The following is a 27,345-nucleotide window of genomic DNA, read 5'->3' on the forward strand; positions in this document are numbered from 1 at the left end:
TTTTTGCTAATGGATATGAATTGTGTCTTTTCACTATCTTTTATTTGAATAGTAATCACCAACCGGTTCTTGGAAATCATAATCATTATTCTCAGAAACAGAAATATCATGACTTTCATTTCTTCTTCCCGTATTGAGATAACTGTAGTCGCTTTCTTCCATCAATTTATTGGGATTTCCATGGGCGTGGTCGTAGGTTTCATCAACGTCAGGACCCGCGTCTTTTTCATGCAGATGGCTGTATACGTCATCATTTACGTCATTATGCATCATCGACCGTGTTTTGCTTTCTTGAATGTTTTTCTTTGTTGTCAAGCCGATGGAATTAGCAAATGGTGAAACGTTCACAGTCTTTTTCTGAAACCGAAATGTTTTAAAGAGTTCCATTTCATTTATATATCATCTTGAAGAATTAAAACATCATATTCCATAGAGTAGTTTCACGTCATTCATTCGATAGTCTGATTAGTAAATGATATTGCTATTTAGTAATTCAAAGAAATCTTGAACATTTTATTATTATTTATTTTAATTTAGCTTTAGCCAATTTCTTTATCTGTTGAATGTGATCATCATTAAAAGAGAGCTTAATCATTCTTTCAATGAAAAGAAGTTCAGTGCCAACCAGATCCTAGAACAAAAATGAAAAGAGACATTATGTATAGACAATTCTGCAAACGCATAACTTGTAGCCTGCACGTGCAAACCCACTTTGTTTAATCTGTCAAAGCTCACATCTCATGATTTATAATTTTTTCTACCAATACAACCAATTAATTTTTATAAAAGGAAACTTGCGATCTTAGCATATATTTCACATATACTAGTATCTATCTCCTTCCCAAGAGAAGTAGATCATGAAAAAATACAATTCTAAATGATGATTACTTTTACTTTAAATAGTACATCATTCGCATTTTGCAAATGATCTCTTGAATAATTAATGTTCTGTTGTGCACAAAATTACCGGTATGAGCCTAATCCATTTTATAGAAGATATCAGTTTCTTTCATATAATAGGGAAAAAATACCATAATACATGTATGCATCTGTATATTATACACATTATGTTCTCATGTTTAAATGTTATGCATTAATCACAATGGAGTGAACTGAATTGATATGTTGTCTATATTTCTTTAAAGTTACCTCATTTGTTCGGTGAATGCCAGGAATACTCTGGTCTGCATCTATTTCAGCTTCATGAGAAGTGTTGTTATACAAAGCAACCTTCGAGCATTCTCTATTTAACATTAAAAATACTTTATTGTATACTGAAATACAACGAGTACAAAATGAAACACAGAATTTGAATGAAGATATTAAACATTCGTACTTCTCTTTATTTTTCCCACGTCGTAAATAAAGAAAGATTGTCAAAGCGATCACCGTCAGAGCAACACCGAGAATAAGGCCACCAAAAACCGATCCAGCTGTTAAGCCGGCTATGTTATTTTCTGTAATTATATAATACGTAATAGATTATAATATGTTTGGTTACTCTTTTGAAGTAATACAAAACAAAAAATTAAGTTCAGTTGAGTGTTTTTAAAATCAACTAGTAGAAAACTTCTGAGTTTAGCTGTAGTTTGCACCCAACCCTGTACGACCTACTGTATGTCATTTATGCGACTAATTATCTTTTGAGTTCTACTTATTATCTCAAAATTACGAGTTATGCCATTTGTACAATTTAATTTCGTGTCGATATGATTTATTATCTCACACGTTCAACATAGCAGCTGGCAGCAATACGTTTCTTTAAAAGACATTAAAAAAAAATAAATATATTTACAAAAAATCAAGTAAAACTCATAGAGATTATTTTTTTCTAGAGAGAGTTTACTGACCAATTTGCATCTAATCTTACCTCTTATGTTTGCAAGCCCATGTTTGCTTTGCTCCAATTTTGTATTTTAAAGGACTTTTCAGCTAATTTTTTAATACTGTTTGTTGTCTCTATTTTGTCATTGATCCCAAAACTATAGGTACAAATATAATATTAAATATTTCAGTACCTTTCAGATCCTGGAAACGTGCTTGTAAATTACCGTCTATGGATGCTGCAAACATACCAAAATCTTAAAAATGTCACACTTTCAACATAAAATAACAAAAAAAAACTTTCAACAAGATTAAAACAATGACATGTATAGAATAATAAAATCAGTTTTCATAAAGCCCTTTCAAATACTGAAATTGTTTTTTTTTACTATGAATCTTCAAAGAAATATATTTTTATACTCAATCATTATCTAAATTATAAAATTCGACAAAATTATACCAACAACAAAAATTAACATTCCTCAATTCAAGCTTTTTTATGTTTTATTAGATATATAAATATGCTACCAAGTTTAAAAAAATTACACAAAACGCATTCTGTATCATTCAGTTGAACATATCCTTGAGTACAGACACAGGTCTCGTTGTGACAAATAGAACCAAACACATTGGAACATTGTTCACTGCGCTGACACGTTTCATTTAGTTTCAAATTTCCTGATCAAAGAAGAAAAGCATGTATGAAATATAAAAAAAAATCGGTAAAAATCTGGTTATCTGGCAAAATTGGTAGCTTGGGGAATCAAGACAAGATTTCAATTTCTTATGAATTATTTGAATTACTTAGAGGGGAAGTACAAACGAAAAACACCTAGTATACAAGACCTGTCCTTTTAACAGCATATTACGCCACCCAAAAAGAGATAACTTGTTCTTGCCAACTCAAAGACCATATGAATTTTTGTAATCTTTAAGGTACAATGTACATGTGAATATATTACAAAAGGAACCAGCTGCAGTTTTAAAAGGGCGTGAATTCAAAGTTGACTAAAAAATTTTGAATAACGTCAATAGTTTTTCATTTTTTCAGATGATACAATATAGAAGGCTTGAGCAGTGAGCGATCTTACCGGGACATACGAAAGACAAATGCCATTTTTATTAGTGCTGGGCAATTGACAATGTACATGACACTAGCTACAGCACATTGTATGATCATGTCTTACATGTAGGTTTGACATAGGAACGGAAATCGAACCTGAACCTTCCGATCACGAAGTGATCACCCTACTACCACTACCGTAGAAGGAAGATTTGAACAATTTATAGACTCAATTTTGTTTAAATTCAGTTTTCAACTATGACCACAACTCGGGGTTTTCATGTTATTGCCTGGCAAAAAAACAATTCTGTCTCAAATTAAGCTGAATATTTATAATTTTGATATATTTGAGCAAAATATTTCCCATATTTTATTCAACTGTGATGTATGCATGACCCCATTTACATGTCACTCAAAGGTTAAGGGTATAGATTGTATACTTGCATATTTAACAAATAATATTTGCGGATAAGACTTAAATGTGAAATTATTTTGAATAAATGCCTAAATTCAAAAAACAAACCCTTTTATATAACGCTTAAGTGATATTAACTTTAAATCATTATGATTGATTGATTGATTGCATATTGTTTAACGTCCCTCCCGAGAATTTTTCACTTATGTGGAGACGTCTCCGTATGCCAGACCTTTTTTCGGCACTTAGGGCAATTGAGCACTGAGAAATCTTTATTATGCTAACACTTGTCGCTGACACGGGGCCTTGGTTTTTAAGATCTCATCCGAAGGACTCGTAACTTTCACTTCAAAGTGACGAGTGCATGGCAAAGGAACAATTGCTATTTTATACCCATTTTTTTATCGACTTAGGTCAGTCGCGGCCGAGATACGAACTCACGACCTCCCGATCACGGAGCGAGTGCTCTACCGACTGAGCTACCTAGAACGGTCATTATGAATTAAGTTATACGCTAGGAATTTAGGGGGATCCCCTACTAGTCGTACCTATACATGTACACGTATCAAACCCCTATTTTTTTTTTTTTACAAATTCTATCGTGTATTAGAAGTACATATCAATGAGCCACATAGATCAATGTTCCAATATATTGAGTCGCTTTTAAAGGACATCAACTTTTTTATTTACCCTTTAAACATGTGTTTCCAAATCCTATATAACCAGGATTGCAAACACACTCGCCGATTTTTCCTGTTAACATACACCGCTTGGATACATCTTTACACTCCTTAGTCGATGTACACAAGTTTTCCGAGATGTCTGCTGTAAAAATAAATGAATTCAACTGTACTTGATTTATCTTTTTTCAAGAATGTAATTTTTGATTTTCAAAAAAATCGATAAAAGTTGAAATATTTTATGTAAATGAACAACAGTTAGTTGTGAAGATTTTCAGTGTGTAAAATTCTGTAAAATTGACTTTTGATTGATTGAATGTTGATTCTCGTACCTGTAAATTGAATTATCCATCGATTTATGAGTATATTTAAATTAAATTAACCTACACAAGAAGCATTCCGAATTATTAAGCGAACCATATCCTGGTCTACAAACACATCTTCCATCCTGACAAACAGAGCCAAAAGCTACAGAACACTGCTCATTTTGCTTGCACGTTTCATTCAGTTTTAAATTGCCTGAAAACAGTAAATGATACAACATATAATAATTGTGGATCATAAGACATTAATCGTAAAAAAATATTATAAGTAAAATCTTTAAAAGAAAAAAAAAACTTTCAAACAATGCTTAAGTATAAAGACTTTAAGGTGTTTCTACCCTCACAATTTCAATGGTTCAAAATACAAAACTGCACTTATTTTCATCTAAGATAATTATAATTTTCCAATTATTGCAAAAATATAGGGCACTGTATTATTTAAGAAGATAAACATAAATAAATAGAAGTGTATGTCAACATAAAAAAAATCGCACATTTTTTGTTTACAGTACATGTATTATAAAAAATATGTAAAAACTGGTGTAAATGCATTATTCTGATGCTTAATGTTCCTAAATGCTTATAAGATACTTTTGAATTGTAAATGTACAATAAAGCAAATGCCTGAATGAAGACACCTTAGGAGGAGTTATTGCCCTTGTAAACATTTTTCAAAGATTGAATTATTGATTAAATAAAGAAAATATGCATTTTTTAAATTCTTTTACTTAACAATATATGTCATTACATCTATTATAAAGCATTCTTCCAAAAGATATTGTTCTATTAGGTATGAATTTAAACTAATTATTACAGTCTTTGCAAAAACCTATGACATCATAGGAGCGTGGAATTACGTTAAATCATAATGTATAAATTCACCCATTTAAGATGAAAGAAACTTTTCGTACAATAGGTTTTCGATACATTCTGTCATGTATTTGAAGTGCATGACAATGATTCACATTGATCAATATATTCATATATTGAAAACCCTTTTCAGGGACATCAACTTTTCTATTTAGTATAAACAAATAGATGCTATTATTTACCCTTTAAACACGTGTTTCCGAATCCTATATACCCGGGATTGCAAACACACTCGCCGATTTGTCCTGTTAACTTACACGTCTTAGATACATCTTTACACACCTTTGTCGATGTACATAAATCTTCCGAGATGTCTGCTGCAAAAAGAAATGAATTCAACTGAACATGATCAATTTATCACTATATATGTAACTTGATTTTCAAAAATAAAAAAAAATCTATATCATTAAAAATATTCCATCTAAAAAACAACAATTAATTGTACAGATATTCAGTGTGTTAAATTTTGTAACATTGATTTTTTGATTGATTGTTGTCTAAGTAAATAATTTATCATTAAATTATTTGTCGATTAAAATTTACCTACACAAAAAGCATTCCGTATCATTAAATGGAGAATATCCTGGTCTACAAACACATGTACCATCCAGACAAACAGAACCAAAAACTACAGAACACTGTTCATTTCGCTTGCACTTTTCATTCAATTTTAAATTTCCTGAAAATAGTATTTGTTCCAAAACGTTTATAAATATTATATATATGAAAACATTCTGATAAAATCAGTTCCTAGTGTAACATTAATATATCAGGGGAAATGTATTAAATTTTGTGAGTACTTACTTTTGTTACAATACAGTACTTTAAATATTTCTACATGTTAATTTTTTTTATTATTATTGTTTTACTCATTGATTGCCCCTCTTTTGCCAAATGCCTGGGCGCATGTTGATTTCCAAAACACGACTGAATAGGCCCTTGCATGCAAAACAAAATACCAAACAAATAAACAAACAAAATCATAATCAAGTCCATGGAATGGATCTATTCATATATATTTTTACCCCTTAAACATTCGCTTCCGAATCCTAAATACCCAGGTCTGCACACGCAGACTCCAATAAGCCCCGTCAATAAGCATGTCTTTGTTTGGTCTTCACAATCCATATCTATCGTACATAAATCTGCTAAAAGAAATATATAACACATGAATAACGCTCACCTAAAGAAACATTTACTCTGACATATTTCAAAAAAAAAAAATCTTACATGAATTTTTCACTATCTATTGAAAAGAAAAAGATAAGAATGGTTGTTGTGCCGCAAAAGTAACGTCCAGGGGAAAATGTTATACCGCGTTTTAATAATTACGGCAGTTGGATGTATTAATATTATGATCTCAATAATCTGATAAAAAAAGTTAAAGATTCTTCCCGCTGTACACATGCACGCATTAAATTTGATCCCGGACAATTGCTTTGCTTTACCCTTTACAAGAAAACTAAATTCCAACAGTAGAGTTATGATTGTATTTAAATGAAATATTACTAAGAGTTTCTAGCTTAAAATTCCATAGATACAATGCAAATTGGAAATGAAACAAAAACATGTATGAACTTCTAAAACGACAGAGGTGGATCAAGTGTCATGGGTAAGCAAGCATCCCCCGTCAACCGGTCATACCCCATACCCACCTTGTGGTCCTTGATATGAGTGGGTACACGGAAACTCCGTGGAAAATTCAATATGAAAATAATGGCCCAACAATTGGAAAAATAAGCGTCATGCGACGAATAGATTGTGTACTGACAATGTTATGGTAATTGTCTGTAAAATTTCCAAAATGCTTTTGCGTACATAACCAAATGGAAGACATAAATATGCACGTAATCATGGTTTATTGCTTATATATAAGGGAAATGACGATAGAAAAGTTGAAGTAATCATGTTTGTTACAACTCAATGTTATTCCATGTAGGTTACTATTCACGTCTTTTGCTGGTATCCAAATATGAAACAGATGCTTCAGACTTCGTGGTTTCTTTTCATTTTGTGTTTACAGGAATATCTCGAGATAATATACAAGAATGTAAAAATGGTAGTATATATTGTTATTGATAAAAGTTCGCTTTTATATCTGAATGTCGAGTTGAAGACAACAGTAACTTATTTCTTCTCATGCATCAGTTTTGTAAAAAATAAATTATCTCTCATATGATCACAAAAATAGATCTGCAAATAACAGGGTGCAATTGGTACTGATGGAAAATGCTATAGATTCTTTTGAATAGAAACTCATGCTATAATCTGCTTCACATATATTTCAGTATAGTTAATTTATATGTAGGGAATGTCTTTTTTTTAAGAATGGACGTTGATTTGTACATTTCTGCAGGATGTAAGGTTAAACAAATATCTGGTGCTGAAATCCATGTAAATCTTTTGATTAACTGTCCACTCGCAAATTATTCGACTTGATTTGAAGCTGAAGAGCCATCTTGCAAGAATACGTACTCTCGAAAATAAAGAAACTACAGTATCACGATTGATTTAATAATTTTTGAAGGGGCCAAATTTAAAACAACCCCATTGAAACTCCTTTTTCCGAAATTTAAATAATAGGTACATACTGGATTGTCTCAGGTTATATGAAAACAATGAACACAAGAAAATGTGTCGTGACTTGGGATAAAAACCTTACCTTCTCTTTTGCAAGTAATATCCATTGTTGTCTCTTCTACATTATCATAGAAACAGCTTGTAAACGTCGACGTCCATTCCTTGTCTGAACGATTCAAATTAATATTTATTGTTGTCAGTTGGTGCCTTTTCCCCCTTTTCAGGTTATTGATTTTTATATGGCATTTAATGGGACATTCACCCATTCCTAAAAAAAATTGTAGGCATTAAAAAACTGTCTAAAAGCAAAAATACTGTGTTGTTTAAGTAAACGAGTTATTTCACTTATTAAAGAAGACCATTCATAGCATAAATAAAAAATATTAAACATAAATTGTTGTGCTTTCTTAACTTATCATCCTACAAATGAAAACTTTTTTAAAGAAACTTATCAATTTGACATCTAAAGAAAATTGAAGAAGTTTAATTAGCACATGTACAGGTACGTATTGAATTCACATATAAAGTTTGGTGATTGCTTTGTTTGTAAATGGTTTCCTGAGTTACACTTGTAGTATTTTTATTACATCTACTAATAATTTTCCTTATTTTATTAGCTACGGAAACGGTACCGTCTCTATACTTGTGTTCAATAATTGTTTATCTTTTTACTCATTTGTCTTACCAACATGCAGTGTATAATCTTTTATGACGTTTTATTTTCATTTATGTTCTACTGTGTCAGGATATTTCATGTAATTTGAAATGTCTTTATTGTATGCTGAATTTTATTGCCATAACTTATGGCGACTCAAAAGAAATATCGATATGATAAAGATTGATTTAATCATGAGAATTAAAGGTATTGATGTAGTTGGCTCAACACACACTATAAATTATAAACATAATAGTTAAATTGATGTAAATATGTCTGTGGCAATGTTTGCAAAATATTGTTCCCAATAATACTGTATCTTCAAGGGCGCGGGAATTCTAATGAAACGTCTAATCTTCACATATTAAAGAAGACTTGGGGGAGGGAAATGATCAGTTGAATTGTCCTCAGTTAAGCAAATACCAATTCTAATCAAATCATTCTAATTAGTAAGATATGAATCTACTAGGATATGCATTTCTAGTTATAAGTTATTTTTTTCTTATTGATACATTAAAAAAATGAAGTAAAATTTATGTGCAAGCAAAGTCTACATAATAATTATTGCTTAATTAAAATAATATAAATGTAAAGACAGTTGCCATCCGATCTTCCCTGTGTTTCAATATCCCAATAAAACATTTATTATAAGTTCCATTCGCTGATAAAGCAAAAATAGAAAGTACACGTATTAAAAGTGACACTGGCTATGTTCCTTGTGAATATTTGTTCTTGTACCAATCTGCGGTATAGCATAATTAGGATATGTCACATGGACGCTAATCTCCACAGTCTCGAAACCCACAGCTCCACTACCATACTCAAAAAAAAAAAATAAAAAAAGCAGTGTACCATGAAAGAATATATATTACGAATAAAGTGTAACAATCAATACATCAGATAGTTCTTCTTATTGCTTAAAGGGATAAAAAAAAATGTGACTTAAGCCAATCTGTGAAAGTTCAGTCACAAAGTTAAACGGGGAAAAATGTGGTGTCATCTACATAATATATATTTGACAGAAATACAGAGATTTAATTTATCCAATTATGAGCATTCTTTTCTATTTTGAGAATATATTAGATGTTTACTGTACTCAGGTTTTCGAAAAAAGCTGGATGAGGGGCACAAAGATATTCTTGCCTCCCCCTTTTCAAAAGTTGTGATGGTTACAAAAAACCCTGTGAATCTAACTGTTGATATCTCTTCATCTCCCTTTTTTTTGATTTGATAAACTTTCCTTGAATTTCGAGAAAAGTAAAAATGCAGTAGAATTCCCGCCCCGCGAATTTAATTCGAAAGTACTATTTTCCGACTTCTTTCTCAAAACTATTTATATTACAATAATATTAATATAACTATTTGTTTATTTTCATATCGACAATACTATATTGATATTATACATATATCACATGGCTTCGAGGGTGACATACCAGAATATATGCCCCGAGGTGACAGGAAAGGCCTGGAGTGTTATGTCACCCGATGCCGAAGGCTTTCCTGTTACCGAGGGGCAAATATTCTGGTATAGTCACCCGAGAATCCATGTGGTATACGTTATGTGACATTTTTAAAATTTAAAGAAAATTTAAAATCATTCAAAATCGTTTAAATTAAATTCACACAAATAATCCAAAAATGCCTTCTTTCCGATAAGAAATACGCTGTGTTTTTTACTTTAATTTGCTTAGCAACCGACTTCATAAAACCTCGAACCCGAACTAAAATGCGTAACGTAAAAACATGTGAACGTTATCGAAAGGGTGACATAACTGTTTCCGTCGGGGGTGACATAACTGTTTCCGGCGTGACATTATACATATATCACATGGCTTCGAGGGTGACATACCAGAATATTTGCCCCGAGGTGACAGGAAAGCCCTGGAGTGTTATGTCACCCGATGCCGAAGGCAGAGGGTGACATAACACTCCAGGGCTTTCCTGTCAACGAGGGGCAAATATTCTGGTATAGTCGCCCGAGAAGCCATGTGGTATATGTTATATGACATTTTTAAAATTAAAAAAAAATTAAATCATTTAAAATCGTTGAAATTTTCACAAATAATCCAGAAATGCTTTCTTGACGTTAAGAATAACGCTCCGTTGTTTACATTTGCTTAGCAACCGACGTCATAACATCTCGAACCCGAGCAAAAATGCGTAACGTAAAAACACGCGAATGTGATCGAAATAGTGACATAACTCTTTCCGGTGAGGGTTAACATAACTGTTTCCGGCCGGACATAACTGTTTCCGGTGTGACTCGGCATTTTTCAGGGTTTATAGCGAAACTTATTACATTTGTGATATAATAGGAAAACGTATTCAAAAATGTTATATAACTGTTTCCAGTGTGACTTAGCATTTTTCAGGGTTTATAGCGAAACTTATTACATTTGTCATATAAAAAGAAAAATTAATCAAAAATGTTATATAATTAAGTATGTTGTTTTGTTTATATTTGAAAATAAATATAATTTTGAAGTCAATAAGACTTAAATAAAAAATAAATTAAATAAACAAAAGTAGTTGCCTTAAATTAAGTAAAAACCTCTAAATGCAATTCAAAATATTTGTATAAATAAGTAGTTATTACACTTTATATGTTGATAAGACGATAAAAATTAAAACATTACACGAAGTTAATAGCATAAAAAGTTTAGAGACCTTTAATCTCTCGTAACTAACCTATTCGTCTAGCGAGTTTGTAAGCATGCATTTTGGTGCTTAGAAACATTCTATAAATTCATTCAATAAATATTCTATAAATTTCTAGCGAAAACTCATCAAGGGTGTGGGGATGCCACAAATTTAAGACAACAGAAGAAGAACACACTTTAATGAGAATATTCAAGAAATTTTCTAAAGACAATTTGAATTATAAAATTACATGTGCTATATTATATTTAAAAAGCTGCAGCAAATATTTTATATGAATCTAGTTGTTTTACAATTTATATATCTAATATATATAAACGGCTCTTTCCCGTTTTTACCAAATCATGACGAGGAGCACGCAGCGGGTGTGACCGGTCAGCAGAGAATGCAAATCCCTCTATGGCACCTGATCCCACACCTGATGTTTTGAGGACCTTGTTAGCTCTGCTCCTATTTTTTGATTGTTTATTGGACTCTTAAATTTAAATGCTGTTCGTTGTATCCATATATTTCACCAAAAAAGAACAGTTACTTTATTCAAAAATTACAAATCCATGAACACAATTGAAAGAAGCATTTGAATTCAATAATTAAACAGTAGGGAAACTTTAGCTGCAATAATATAGCCCTCTCCGATTTTTTAATCTGATGTTTTCTGGAGAGGGCTGCATTCCTCAGCACCTCCGTAATGATGCAAAATATTTTTTTTTAAATACGGGCGACTGCAGGCAGAATAAATTGTTTTTACTATCAACTTACTTCTAATAAGACGAGATTTTTATTCACTGTCGACTACATAGTTACTTGTCGCTTCTACTCAGCCGCCATGACAGGTCACGCGTAACGTACGCTTGAAATTAAGAATAAATCAATAAAGCTGGTGTCGGTGTTTATAAGTGATTGTGAAGAATAGTATCAGTTGATAAATAAAACCATTCCGTGTGTTATTTTTGCGTAAACAGCGTCATTTAGACTTAAAATAAGGTATTTTCAAAGAAAGTCACTCCCTATAGATTCGTAATCTCTTTGGCTGTCCCAAAATAAAATCTGTCAAGGTCAGTAAACATGGCCGATAGATTTAAGTTGTGATGTTGACATACAAGAAAAATAAGCGATATATGGAATCTTCTGTATATTTTTAGATCGATTTATGTCTTGGATAACTACATTTTGAAAGTATGGGTAAGACATGTTAATTACATAGCCGTTTACTAACAATTTGAGCCGAAATCCGTGCGGGAGTGAATCACTCCCACTTTGCACCATTACGGAGATCCTAAGGAGTTAAAGCCCTCTCCCAAAACTCCAAACTCGATTTCTGCAAAACCATCTAAAGAGTACTGCCTCGCTGTATTTAAATATAAACCATTAACACTTTTTTACCGATATAAAAGGGTTCTTGCAAGTTTAATAAAATTAATGTACTATTCTAAATTTTAAGGCATTGACAGTTTTGAAAAAACGTAAATCCGTATTTTCTCTACAAATGTATGATAAATTTATGATAATGATTTTTTTTTTCACTGAATGATGAAAGAATCTATAGATTTTTTCTGAAAAGGTTTTGTTAAATTCAACATCAATATGCCAAATTCCTTCATTTATGCCTGATAACCAACCAAAAAATTCTAACGTACGATTTTAAATATGGTTAAATTGATATTAAGAAAATGTAAAGTAAATTAATATATATCAGTCTTTTTAAAATCTTCTTTGATTTATTGAAATTTAATACATGCATTATGACTAATCCGTAAATTGGTAAATAAAAATCTGAAATTCTTAGAGATTTTTGTAATTCAACTAACCATGACATTTATTTCACTTATATGATCGTGCACATTGCTTTAATATCAAAGAATTTTGAAACAAGAACTTCTCAAAAATTACTCTTCGCGTCATTTCTTCAAATCTACGTCCTGTTGGCTCCGTGATCGGATGGTCATGAGTTCGATTCTCGACCGTGACTGAGCTAAGTCGATAAAAACTAGTTAGCACCTGGTTCTTTGCCATTCGTTCGGCACTTTGAAGTCAAAGTTGTGAGTACTTCGGACGATACCCTAAAATCGAGGACCCGTGTCCCAATAGGCATTGGCACTGTAAAGATCCCTCACTTCTGAATGGTTCTGAGTGCCAAGTAAAGGTCAAAATTTAAAACCCTTAACCATGGTACTTCTCTTTATGTATATGAGTGCATATACGGGTGTTGCGATTTATTCTTAAAGTAATGTGTGAGAACTTTTTCCTTGGCAAAAAAATCGACATCAAGACTGTTATCTGAGCAAAATTGAGAGCCACTTAATACTAGAAAATAAAAATTAAATTGTAAATTAAAAAAAAAATATTAAATCATTTAATTTTGCCTTAAGTTTGTTTTGTAGATAAATATTTAATTTGTATTAATTATTTTATTTTTATCTAGTTCACAAAAACATGTAAAGTTGAAAAGTTTTTAAAGATGTAAACTGAAGTACATATATATAAAATCGTTTTGAAAAAAAAAATTGCAACATTGAACTGCTCCTTGTATATTTCGCTTTGATTAAAAAAATGAGTTCATTACTAATAATGATCGCTCAAGGAACTGTCACAACAAATTGTGATATAAATACTTGTATGCATAAAATACAAGAAAAATTATTTACAGACACGGAGAAAAGGTTAAAAAAGCAAGATACAAGTACACTTCAAGTATATTATAATGTGTAAGACATCAAAGTACCGTTCAACATTCAACCTAGACCAATGCCTTTTGGTAGAATCTACCAACTTTTAATAATTTTATTTTGTTGAAATTAAAACTTGTATTCGACTGATAAAAAATAATTGATTTAAAATTGGATGATATGGCTTACATTTATTGATTTTTCGCAGCTTGGATATATTTAACTAATTACCTGATTCAAAGACAGTTTTTGCCTTTGTTAATGTGAAGTAGCACCCGTCTCTCATTGCAAAATCGAAGGGTGTTTCCAGGCAAACCTCCCTGGAAAGAAAATACGCTTAACTGCATTATATAAAAATCATTTACCTAATTGTTGACAATTAGAAATAACATATAAATTTAAATTTTATAATTGAACAAGATAAAATATCAGGGAAGAAAAATTAAATAAAGCGAGCATATCAAGATAATCATCAAATCATTACAAATTATGATAGTTCAATTGGAGGCAAATTTGTCAAATGAGTAGAAATAATGAGAAAGATAATTTTATTTATTTTGTTAATGTTATTGACAGAATCAATTATGAAGTAACATGCATATATACTTGTATATTTTCAATTATAAGAGCTTGCATACACCCAGTCCACAAGTTGTTGAAATATAGGCAAGTTTTAAACCGTTTTTAATTACTTTTTCAGTACTTCTTTCACAATTGATAATTTTTGAAATGATTACAATTTCAATATTTTGAAAAAAAAAAATGTCACATATTTCAAATACTAGATCAAAAGCGTAAACCCTGGGCCCCAATCTCCAGGCGAAAAAAAATCTGTCAAGAGTTGGCTTAATTCAATATCAAATAAATTGTAGAAATCATCCCAATTAAATGGATAATACTGTCAGGTTTAAACATTGCAATTTAGAAAAAAATGTCTGTGAACTAATAAATATAATAAGAAAACATAATAACATAAAGGGCATTGCATTGGCACTGAAATAATTAGTAAGAATGCCTTTCCTTTTGTCACGAAATTTACCTCCGTTGATCATTCCATGAAAATAGCTTTAATTCTTATCAGAAAATACTTTAATATAACTGTGTCTATGGGACCCAGGATTTATTTATATTGTACAACATACTTAATATGCAATATTTTAGCTTCTGAACATTTCTTCAACCATTTTTGCATACATACCTATCAATATTGTATGCCAAAGAACCAAATTGAAAAATTACAGAAGTTAAGAACCCTGAAATTGGAAAAGAAATCTTTTAACATAAATCAACAAAATACATGTATATTATTCATTTTATTATAGTGGACAGCAAGGAAGTTTTAGTTGATCAGTCTCTTAATCTGTTTTCTTTGTTGTATTATGGTATTGCCAAAAAGACATGACTGTAGGATCAATCCTCCTATAAAAAATTACCCTCACTTTGCATTTCTAAGCCACTCTTACTTAATACTTCAATACTTTTTTTTTAAATTCCGGGGTTTTTAAATTATTTTAAATCATCTGAGATATTTCCTAGTACGTAGATGCAATGCATATTTTATCCTACAAGTGCAAATAAATCAAGTCAATTTTCTTCACAACATTACTCGAAATATATAGTACTTGATAATCAAGCAGAAGTATAATTTTAACCGAGAAATGTAAAAGACTGAGGGGTAATTAGCATGATATAACATTTTTTTTCTTAATGAAGATCTTACAAATAAACATGCTATATTTTCAAGATAGTCCCTTTCGTGGAATAGTTGTAGTTTTAGGGGTTTTTTTAAGTGGTAAAATAGTAAGCAAGCTATTCGGGCAGCATTTTATTTCCTTTGCATTTTATTTAAAAAATCTACTTATTTAGCTAAAGAATTGGAGCTCTCTGGTTGAGAAATTTCGGATAAACAATCCAGATAAATACAGATGAATCATCATAAATTAAATTATTCGATTAACAGCAATTCTTTATGTAATATTCCACTTCAACTACTTTAGGTGTTTTCCCAAACTTATTCGCTAGACATGTCATCAGTTAAATATTTACTGATAAGTCAATGTTATAGGGATTTCAACAGCCTCGTTTACAAAAAGGCATTTTTTTATTTTTTAGCGTTGTCATTTTGCTAGAAATTATAATCTAAAATTGGGTCGTATTTTGGCTGCTTTGTTTCATAAGTTGACTATAGAGAAAGTTCCGTCTACCTGTACAATACAAGAGCTCAAGGCGGGTATTATCGGTCAACAGGGGATGCTTATTCATCTTAGGCCATTTCCAGGGGTCTGTGTTTTATGCCCTTTTTAATATTTGAGTTGCGTATTGATTTTATGAGATCCAACACTTCATTATCTTTACTTTTTATTTACTGCTTGCATATGAAGCTTTCTGGTTTGTCTGTCGAAGTTCTCATCGAGAGCGCTTATAACTCTGCAGCTTATCCGGATCGTGACATGAAATAAGTATAAAGTCTGGTCTAGCAAAATTTTTACTGATTATTTGGACAAAAGCAAATCTATTTGTGCCTCAATAGCAATTATTTATGCTGCGTATAGCAATATTTGTTTTGGTGTGTTTTTTTCTTATCCTCATTTTCATTAAATACTGTATAAGTTGACACTTTAGCGAGACGCAAATTAAGCGGTGTGTCCTTAACAAGTCTACGTTTTCGTGAATGTTGTAGGATAACAACCAAGGTCGAGAAATGTTGTTTGAAAGATAAAAGACGAAGAGATATCCTTCATCATTCACGACAACAAAGACTTTATCTTTATTCTACTAAGAGCTTTATAATAAGGCTGATCGTTTCCCGTACAGAGAAACGAATTAGGTCACAATATATATCGATTACGCTGTTCCATTTAACACTAGTGGGTTTTGTTTCTTTTCCCGAGAATGGAAGACAGACGTTTTAAGCTTCCCTGCATTAACCTTTTTTTATATATTATGAAGGTCGGGTTTCAACAAGGCTTTTTTTTTAACCCATGATGAAGTTCAAATCATTTCCTTTAGTTTAGTCATGTAATGTTTCCTCTGTCATATTTTATAGTTTATTTGCAAAAGCAATCTATATTAGTCACGTGACCAAGGGGTATCTACAGAGTCCCTTTAAAAGCCTCTATGAGGGTTATGAAAATTTATTACATGTATGGAATTTTTTTTGTTGTATAAACCAAAGAAAGATTAACAATACGATATCATCAGGAAACATAGAATAGGGCTGAATGAACACAAAAGACAAACTGATGCATTCTTTTTCTAAATAGAACTGTAATTGTAGTTATAAAATTTAATGGAAATTATGTATGCTTTTACATATTTGCTATGTATAATAATATTAAAAGGTATGAAAAACAATCAGTTATATAAAAAAAAACAAAACCTTTGCTCAAATGATCAGTGACCTTATCTATACTTTTAAAAGCCAAAACAACTGCGACAAGAATTTGTTACAGACAGACACACAGACAGCTAGACAGACAGGCAGATACACAAGGGCCAAAAATATAATTCCTCTACCTCAGAGCAGGGATATAATAAATCTCTTTGATTAAATGTACATGTGTATCAGTCACTTTAAATGTTTGAATAAATTAATCACAGCTCAACAGATTGCAAAATTAGCAAATTAAAGTAATCAGTATGTAAGTGTTAAGTTGCATTGCGAAGTACAACCATATCTCAGAATAATGTTTCTGAAAATATGAGTAATCAATTATCAAAGTATGCTTTTGATTCAGAATGGAAAACCTGGTGAACTAGGATACATGTAAACATTATAACCCTCCGAGATTTTCCCGTTTACAAAATGTAAAAATGGTTGAGGGCACCATACTATTATTGTTAATTCCAATATTATCTAAACTTTTTTTTCTTGCAAAAAAATACACAGCAGGAGATGAGGAATGTTGAAAAAAATGAAAGTAAGTTTAAAATTGTTGGTTATACCATTTAATTTTTTGCAAAATACATGGGCCAACACAGCCTTATTGAAACCTTTCCTTATTTGTGTCATAAATTTATTTTATTTAAATGTACAACGACAAAATCAGGTTTCTCTTTGCTTTATTACTAAACCCAAAAACTGGAACAGTCCTGCTTAGCTACAAAAACCTATATTAGCCAGCTTCTTTATGCAATGTACAGTACAGTGTCTAGGCTTTGAAAGACGACACATCGATGCAGTCGAAACTAGTGCTAATTGTAACGGGGACCGTTACAGATGTTCCCCAAACGCTCCCCAACTCCCTTTTGGTGCCATATTCCCTGTAAGCTTCATTAAATAAGACAAACTCGATGCATTTGAGACTTTAATAACGTTTACCCAGAAGTGTACAAAGTTCATTCAAATTTTAGCATTGCACGCGTGTGCATGTGAATGCATGTGCGTAATGACCATATCATCTTGTCTACACAATCTATATATTTAAATATACTAAATATTTAAGTATTTAATCCAAAAGTATTAAAAAGATACGCTCATTCAAGTGTTTTTTTGATTTTGCTCATTTCACATGCACGCAAGTGCACACATGAGCATGGTAACCATATCTTCTTGTAGATGTCCGTTACATCTATCTATGTTCTAAATCTCACCCCGTTTGGTTGAAAACGAAGGGAGTTATAGCTGTTAAAGTTTCAGCCAATCAGATTGCAGCGCACGAACATGCACGTGTGTGCATGTGCATGGTGACCATATTTTCTTGTAGTAGTCCAGTATATCTATCTATGTTCCAAATCCCATCCTGTTTGGTTGAAAATCAAGGGAGTTATAGCTATTTAAAGTTTAAGCCAATCAGATTGCAGCGCACATGCATGCACGTGTTTTCATGATAATTGCTATATATCATGTTGTAGGATATACTAATGCATGGCTATTTTCAAAATTTCAAAGGATTTCGTCGAAAAACAAGAAAGATATTGAGACTTTAGTTTCAGCCAATCAGAACGAAGCGCACGTGCATGCGCGTGAGATCGTGCTATTTTGACCATGTCATATTGTCTATGCTTCTAATATATCCTTATATTATAAGTTTCAAAGCATTTCATCAAAAATTATAAAAGTTACGCCTATATCAATTAAATCGGTCATTTCACATGTTGCACGTGCACGCTCTTGCAAGCACGTGCGCGCAAAATGACCTTCGTTCCGCAAATCTACATAACATGTCTACTGACCCTAAAAACATTTCACCTTAGTCGGATGTATAGTTTACGAGATCATTCCCGGACAAAAAAGTACCCAGGAAGAAGAAGAAAAATAACTAGTGCTAATTGTAACGGGAACCGTTACAGATGTTCCCCAAACGCTCCCCAACTCCCTTTTGGTGCCATATTCCCTGTAAGCCTTATTAAATAAGACAACATCTTGTCTACACTGTTTTACTCATTTGCACGTGCACGCACGTGCATGATGACCATACCTTCTTGTAGGAGTCCATTATGTCTATCTATGTTCTTAATCCCATCTTGTTTGATTGAAAAACAAGGGAGTTATAGCCATTTAAAGTTTAAACCAATCAGATTGCAGCGCACGTGCATGCGCGTATTTTCATGAAAATTATTATATATCATATTGTAAGTCATCTTAAAGTATGCTTATGTTTTAAATTTCAAAGCATTTGTAAAAAAAACAGAAAAGATATTGAGATTTTTGTTTCAGCCAATCAGAGCAAAGCGCACGTGCACGCACGTGCATGCATGTGAATGGTGACCATACCATCCTGTAGGAGTCCTTTATGTCTATCTATGTTGTAAATCCCATGCTGTTTGCTTGAAAACTAAGGGAGTTATACTCATTTAAAGTTTCAGCCAATCAGATAGCAGCGCACGCGCATGCGCGTGATTTCATGAAAAATTTTATATATCATATTGTAGTACATCCTAATGCATGTCTATGTTATAAATTTCAAAGCATTTCATCATAAAACAAAAAAGATATTGAGATTTCTGTTTCAGCCAATCAGAGCAAAGCGCACGTGCATGCGCGTGAGTTCATGCAAATTTGACCATGTCATCTTATCTACACAACTTATATATCTTTATGTAATGAGTTTCTAAACATTTTATCAAGAAATATAAAAGTTACAACCATATTAAATATATCAGTCATTTTACTCATTGCACGCGCCCGCACGTGCATGCGAATGCGCGCAAAATGACCTTCGTTCGGCACATCTACACAACATGCCTACTAACCCTAAAAAGGTTTTAACTTAGTTTGGTGAACAGTTTCTGAGAACACTTCCGGACAAAAAAGTACCGGAGAAGAAATAAGAAGAAAAAAGAATAATAATAATAATAATAATAATAAGAAACAGAGTAAAAACAATATGTTCCCCAACTTCGTTTGGGGAACATAATAATAATAATAATAACTAGAGCAAAGCTCGTTGCAAAGCAACGAGTGGGTCTTCCTTCCTAGCGATAAGCAAAAGATTAAATGTTTCTGTCTAGACTGTCAACTTTGCTAACATTCTCTTTTTCGATTTGTCTCAAAAACCCTTATTTGAATTCTTTAATTTGGTGTGAGCATGAGGTCTAAAGGGTACTCTCTCTAACAGCATTCTTGAAATCGTATCCACAACAGTTTAACTTCCAATATTATGACTTTTGATATCGGATATATCATGTTTGTTGCAATTATGTTTGTGAAACGTGTCATACTACAGAAACATAAGTGTTTTGCTACATTACCATCTTAAAAATGGCTTTAAAATCATTTAATATACAATATAACTAGGTAAATAAAATAAACAAATTATATAATAATTCAAAAAATCCAAATGTATTTATAATAATGATGAACAATCTTCATTAGTTGCAATCAGTAAGTAGAACAATACTTTTATAATAAACGCACAGAAATGTGTTGTGTATGTTTCGAATTTGAAGCTTTCCACTAGCAACTGGTGGTACCTCAATAGGAGTGTAAAATTCTCTGAAAGGTATATTGTGAACATATTACATATGGCTGTGTATTTTTTTTTTAGCGGCTTTGGCAGAATGCAGCAATCACTAAATCAAGTACAAAGCTAAAAGTCTTGTACATAAACATAAATAAGAATATCTACGCTTACTTATTCAAAAGTCAATTTCCACCAAATATTGTACAAGCTAAAAATAATACATTTACAGCATTAAAGAAACAAATCTCTTTGAAGGTATTGCCCTGCATAAGAACAATTTGAATCCCCTACACTAAGGATGCTCTGTGCCAAGTTTCACTTTGGTTCTGGAAAATGATATTGTGAAATTTTAGACAATTATGATAATGGATAAAATTATGTTTTTAAAAAATTTACTGGTTCCTTTAGCTCAGATGGGCTAATAAGTATGCAACAGGCACAGTTTTGGAGTTGACATTGAAATGCGACTGGACATCTCTTCAATCTTGTTTTAGAAAACTACATGTACATGCCCTATGTACTGAATTCCTTGGAATCATACACATGTTTATGCCTTTGATTAGTTGTGTGTGCCAAAATAACATTTTTTTTTACATTATACTGTAAAAAATACACATACATGTATTACAAGATCTTATATTCCTGCTGAAGACAGAGGATCTATCTTAATCATTAGAATAAGTAAGTCTAAACTTTGAAAGGGAAGACCTTAATAAAGAGGTCAACATGCTACACAAACAAAATATTATTATATTTAAAAATAACATTTATTCCAATGTAATTACTGGTACATGTATTTCTGTTACAAAAACTATTTCACTTGAAAAACTGAGAGCAATTGATATGTTCATATTTGTGGATTTATGTTGTCAAATTAAAATTTAAAAATGATACACAGTGTGTTTAAAAATTGTCTTCACAAACCAAAACTTGACTTATTTTCACTATGCTGTTTATTCCATGTCACATCCAAACAGATGATCTTCTGGCAAATCATGGTCATGCTTGGTATCAAAATTCAGTATTCAGATGAGTCACATCTATCCAAAAGAAATTGAAATTTTTTAATTTATAATTCTTTTACTAATAAAAAGTGCAATTCATGAGATTATAAATTAGATTATCAAATTGAGAGATAAGATATTGTCACATTTTCTGTGTATAATTTGTAAATTTTAATGTACTCTTTCATCAATTAAAAGAAGTTTACACCAATTAAGGCAGTCATTTATGCTATCCCCTAATAAGACAACATACAAGTGCAAAGTAATCATGCACTAGTGGGTTTAGGATAATGTGCTAGAGTATTTATGACAACATACTAGCACGAGGTGACAATGTGCTAGCATGTACGTCAGTGATAATATGCCAGCACACTGAATCCAACATGCAGTGAAGCTAACACTCAACAGATTGTTTAGAGTTGTGTTTGCATGATATTTTGTTTTGTGTAAACACAGCAGCGCGTTGTTTAAAGCTGCATTGGAGTGGCAGTCTGTTGAAATTAACATGCTAACACACTGCAACTTCACATCATTGGAACACCATAATTTTAAAACTCGCAAACCATTATCTTATGATTACTAACTAGGTAATTGCAACTGTAAATGCTGAATTCATGGTGACAATAATACCGGTAATTCACTGTATATCTGAGAACTGATCAGTTATAATAAGGCGTGTCCAGATAGGGCCACTTGCTAAAGCTCAATAGCACTTTCATAAAAGCGTGCCATCTTACCGACACAAAAGACGCCATTAGGCTATCACACAGCTCGCCATCACAACACTGATAAACACTTTCGCACTAACACAAGTTCGCACCACACGCTGTCACACTAACACACAACACACTGTCACGCTAATACAATTTCACACAACAAAATATCAGGCTAACACGAGTTCACACAACACTGACTATCATGCTAACACAAATTCACAAACACGCTGTCTCGCTAACACAAGTTCACACAACACGCTGTCTTGCTAACACAAGTTTTACACAACACGCAGTCTCGCTAATACGAGTTCATACAACACACTGTCTAGCTAACACAAGTACACGCAACACACTGTCACGCTTAGATGAATTCACACAACACACTGTCACGCTAACATGAGTTTACACAACACGCAGTCTCACTAACACGAGTTTACACAATACACTGTCACGCTAACACGAGTTTACACAATACACTGTCACGCTAACACAAAGTCACAAAACAGGCTGTCTCACTATTCACTAACACATGTTCGCACCAAATGCTGTTGCGATAACACACTGTCATCCTCATACCATTTCACACATCACACTGTCATTCTAATACCATTTCACACAAAACACTGTCAGGCTAACACGAGTTCACACAACACACTGTCACGCTAACACGAATTCACAAAACAGGCTGTCTCATATTCACTAACACAAGTTCGCACCAAACGCTGTTGCGATAACACACTGTCATCCTAATACCATTTCACACAACACACTGTCATCCTAATACCATTTCACACAACACACTGTCAGGCTAACACGAGTTCACACAACACACTGTCACGCTAACACAAATTCAAAAAACATGCAATATCGCTAACACGAGTTCACATAACACGCAGTCTGGCTAACACGAGTTCACACAATATGCAATCTCGCTAACACGAGTTCACACAACATACTATCTGTCTAACACCAGTTCACACGACAAATTTTCAGGATAACAAGTTCACACAACACACTGTCACGCTAACACGAATTCACACAACATGCTGTCTCGTTAATAAGAGTTCACACAACATGCTGTCTCGCTAACATCATCATGAGTTTACACAACACGCAGTCTCGCTAACATGAGTTTACACAACACGCAGTCTCACTAACACGAGTTTACACAACACGAAGTCTCGAGAATTCGAGTTCAATCAACACTCTGTCTAGCTAACACGAGTTTACACAACACACTGTCACACTTACACTTTATACACGATTTCACACAACACGCTGTCCCGCTAACACGAGTTTACGCAACATATCGTCAAGCTAACAAGAATTCACACAACCCACTGTCAGGCTAACACAATTAAGTTCACAAAACACACTGCCTTGCTAACACAAATTCATACAACACACTGTCTCGCTAACACAAGTTCACACAACACACTCACATTGCTGAGTTTAAAGTAAAGGTCTACCCTAATTTGAAGAGGTTTAACACTAACATATCTCTATATTAGTAAAGAGCTTCAAATTTAAGACAAAAACATTTATGCAGTAATGTTCCTTAACATGCATCTGGCATATAAAATGAATGAGACCTTAAAAACCTCACAGTACATGTTTACTTAGCTAAGTAAAGGTCTAAATTGATGCTATTCAACAATATATATCAACATCTCTAAGTATGTGAATGAGTGAAATTCTCAAATAAATATTATAAATCAAAGTATCAATAAGAAGCTGAACCTTACGTCGCAGGTTCCAATCCCATTGCTAAATGCTTTAGACAGGTTACTCCTATGAGACTGCATAAACCAAGATTCTGTGTCACGGTAGGTGTTAGCACAAAATGGATCTCATACTTCTTAAAGGCAATAAGTGCTGAGTACAAGTCTATATTTGCAGCTAATACCATCCCAAGTGGTGGCACCATGAAATGACTGAAAAATGTATGATTAAGGCAAATAAACAAACATTAAACCATTACAGCAGTCTTATCAAACAAAAAAGCAAACTTTCTATGATTACAATTTTTTTAAACAAATTTCTTTTGCAATTTAACTGAGCAATATTTGTCCTTTTTTTGTCAGTAAAGTATGATATTAAATAATTAAGACTTTTTGAGAACATCTATTTATAGCGAGTCCAGACAGCAGCACAAATTCCTGCCCATGATGCGAGCTCTTATGATAAGACCTTGGCAAAAGAAGATTGTGACTTGCACATTGCTCCACACAATTTTTCCGCAGTGTACTTTGGACCCACGGTGCTTAGCTTCTTTAACATGTTTAAGCTACATTCAAAATTCATTTCTATTTAATTTGAATTAGCTATCCTTACTCATGTTCACATTGAGCTAATGGGAATAATTTAATGAGCAGTGAATTCATTCGAATTAAACATTTGAATAAACTCTCACTGTGAACACTGAGCATTTATGCACCAAATGTCAAATGCGGCTTGACAAGCACAATCTAAATTAAAACTAAATAAGTATCTGCCCTTACCCTTACAGTCACACTGTCAATATATAATTAGTTGAATATATTCTGTAACATTAAGTGCAGTTTGAATTATAGAGTATGATCACTATGATAGTTAGTAGGACTGTTGAAATTACATCCTCAAATTTAAAAAAAATAAAATATAAAGCTGTGGGGATTTACAAGGTAAACAGAGAGCGTCTGAACTGTAAAACAGATAATATATCGGTGTGTCTGTGTATTTCTAATAACATCAATGTATGTCACTGTCATGTAATCAGAGTGTAAATTTTAAGTAATAAAAATATTCTAACCTTCATTCCAATGGTCCAAGCCAATCATACATTAAAATGTCGCCGTCAGCTCTTTCATCACTCGATACAATTATCACTGGGGAATCCGAAGCAGAGTCAAGAGTGTTCATCCTTGTTAATGTGACAGTCAGAATTTCCTCGTAAACAATTCACACAAGATTCTTAGAATATATGAATCGGGATAATTCTGCTTAGAATAATGTTCCAGAGAAGTGACAAAGTACTTCGTATCTGCAGATTAAATGAGTGTACATGTCTACAAACGGATTCTTTGTGAGAAAATGTTCAACTTCACAAATCATTCTATTTTCAGTTTGTAAACCATGGCAAACATGTGTCCGACGTCGACTCGAAGGGGCACATTAAAAACGGGATATACTAGAGACCTGATATTTACCTGACGTTTTAATTTTTAATTAAATGGTAATATTGAGTATTTTAAATTACTTATTTACAGACTTTATGACTTCGAGGCATATGCTATACAAAAATTCAATTGTTTGGAACATTTACAGACAAATTTGAATCAGGTCAAATCAGTGTTTAGTACATCGCGTCTTTAGTACCTTCCTATTTCCCACAATGCCGCGCGTTGTTTACAAACAAGCGCGAAAAAATCCTCTAAACTAGGTACTAATTATTGTTGTGTACATCATCACATTTTAAAATTATTTGAATAAAAAGAAAACAAAGAAACACCGAATCAAAACTATATCTTTTAGATGCATCAACTAAAAATGTGCACATGTATGCAGTAAAGGCTTGGCTGGCTATAGTAGACAACTTGTTCCTGAAAGGTTTCTCACATACATGTACTTGTTTTATAAAAAAATCAATTAAATATAGCTGGAAGTTTATTTCTTTTTATATCAAATGACAAGATTTTATAAGTTCGAAATTATTTCAGTCAAACTTTTTCATAATATACCAATATTTTTAGCTATCAGAAAAAAGCGTGTATGAGCTATTAACCCCTAATTATAGGGGCCAGCCCCTTTTCATTAATCAAATATGAAAGCTCTCGTAATTACCCACAACTTTTGTTATATATTTCTAACCAAATTATTCTCGGTTTAAAAGTTATTACACAAAAAGTAGCAAAAATTCAAAGAAAAAAATTACTGAAATTTGCCGTTTTATAGCTTCCAAACTTTAGGAAATCAGCTTATAATTTTATCGTTCTGCACATCTACAATGTATTGGCTACAAGTTCTCCAACTTTCGTGTAAATATCTTACGTCGTTCTTGAGATTTTTAGTGGAAACGAGACATCAAAATTATCAATTAAAGGGCAATAACTCACAATTAAAGGCATGCATCAAAAAATTGAAAACAGGTGTAAATAGGTTTAATTACAAGGTATCTAACCTGAAAGTTTCATAAAAATCAGTCCAAAGGTCTTTGAGAAATCGCCTGTCAAAAATCGAACGGGAAAAAAAAAATAAAATAATAATAAGAAACAGTAGAATAACAGTAGGGTCTTCCGAAGGAAGCGGAAGACCCTAATAATAATAATAAGAAACAGAGTAAAAACAATATGTTCCCCAACTTCGTTTGGGGAACATAATAAGTATTTCATTCTACAGTGAAATATTCATTTCAATTGCACACGTTTGATACGTGTTTCTGATCTGATAATGTTTTGATGACGTTCGTGATATATTGGAGAATAAAGTCCTCGGCATTTCTTTTATCTCTGCAATGACCGTCACCGTAGAATTCTTAATGATTCATATTATATGAATACACGTGCACTGTTTCTTTGGTAGATAATAGACTTGAGTACATGTTACATTTCAAAATTGAATCTTCACGTCCTATAGACGTTCTTCACATAAACATTTATATAAATTTTGTACTTCCTTAACATAAGTATGGGCTATATTTTTATTTGTCAGAGACATTTTATTGCCAAAATTAGGTAAAAGTGTTCTCTTCAGGGTCCATTTTTTTTATTTATAAATAAAAAATATATATATGTCCAGTGCAAACATTTTATCTAAATACAGAGAGAGTACTTACATTCGATATACCTTGTCCTTTCCATTTCCATATTAAAAAGGAAGGGTACAAAATACTTCCTGTTTTCAAACTCCTTATGTGTAACAAACATTGAGACGATTAAGATGAGATGCTTTTTAAATCGTGCCTCTTCTGACGTCCTTATCACTGATATTCAAACAATACGTTTTTAA

The 27,345-nt window shown here is 32.3% G+C and overlaps 1 protein-coding gene across 2 annotated transcripts; it reads right to left on the reverse strand.

The window, feature by feature from the left end:
- Window positions 1-27,240, reverse strand: LOC134262088 (integrin beta-2-like). 2 transcript variants are annotated; one of them, XM_062744477.1, is made up of 14 exons: window positions 27,173-27,240; window positions 14,933-14,987; window positions 13,966-14,054; window positions 7,838-8,023; window positions 6,201-6,323; window positions 5,723-5,854; window positions 5,358-5,492; window positions 4,370-4,501; window positions 3,993-4,127; window positions 2,371-2,502; window positions 2,019-2,063; window positions 1,337-1,457; window positions 1,150-1,243; window positions 1-357 (listed from the first exon to the last, which is right to left on the reverse strand). In XM_062744477.1, the coding sequence occupies exons 1-14, from the start codon at window positions 27,201-27,203 to the stop codon at window positions 34-36; spliced, it is 1,734 nt and encodes a 577-aa protein (XP_062600461.1). In that variant the 5' UTR covers window positions 27,204-27,240; the 3' UTR covers window positions 1-33. The 2 variants fall into 2 exon arrangements, with proteins under 2 accessions (XP_062600461.1, XP_062600462.1); XM_062744478.1 differs by lacking the exons at window positions 5,358-5,492; window positions 5,723-5,854.
- Between the last annotated feature and the right edge of the window lie 105 nt (window positions 27,241-27,345).

The sequence above is a fragment of the Saccostrea cucullata genome, unplaced genomic scaffold, assembly GCF_032062105.1.
Source record: "Saccostrea cucullata isolate Sc308-1 unplaced genomic scaffold, CSIRO_AGI_Scuc_v1 ctg3364, whole genome shotgun sequence".
NCBI lineage: Eukaryota > Metazoa > Mollusca > Bivalvia > Ostreida > Ostreidae > Saccostrea > Saccostrea cuccullata.

Excerpts from the sequence above, each read along its gene's own strand:
- LOC134262088 (XM_062744477.1), bottom strand. The coding sequence starts at position 27,203 with ATGGAAATGGAAAGGACAAGGTATATCGAAT. Across the intron at positions 8,024-13,965 it reads AAAAACTGTCTTTGAATCAG|GAATGGGTGAATGTCCCATT; the intron begins GTAATTAGTTAA and ends AATTTTTTTTAG. Across the intron at positions 2,503-3,992 it reads TGGAAACACATGTTTAAAGG|GAAATTTGAAACTAAATGAA; the intron begins GTAAATAAAAAA and ends TTCTTTGATCAG.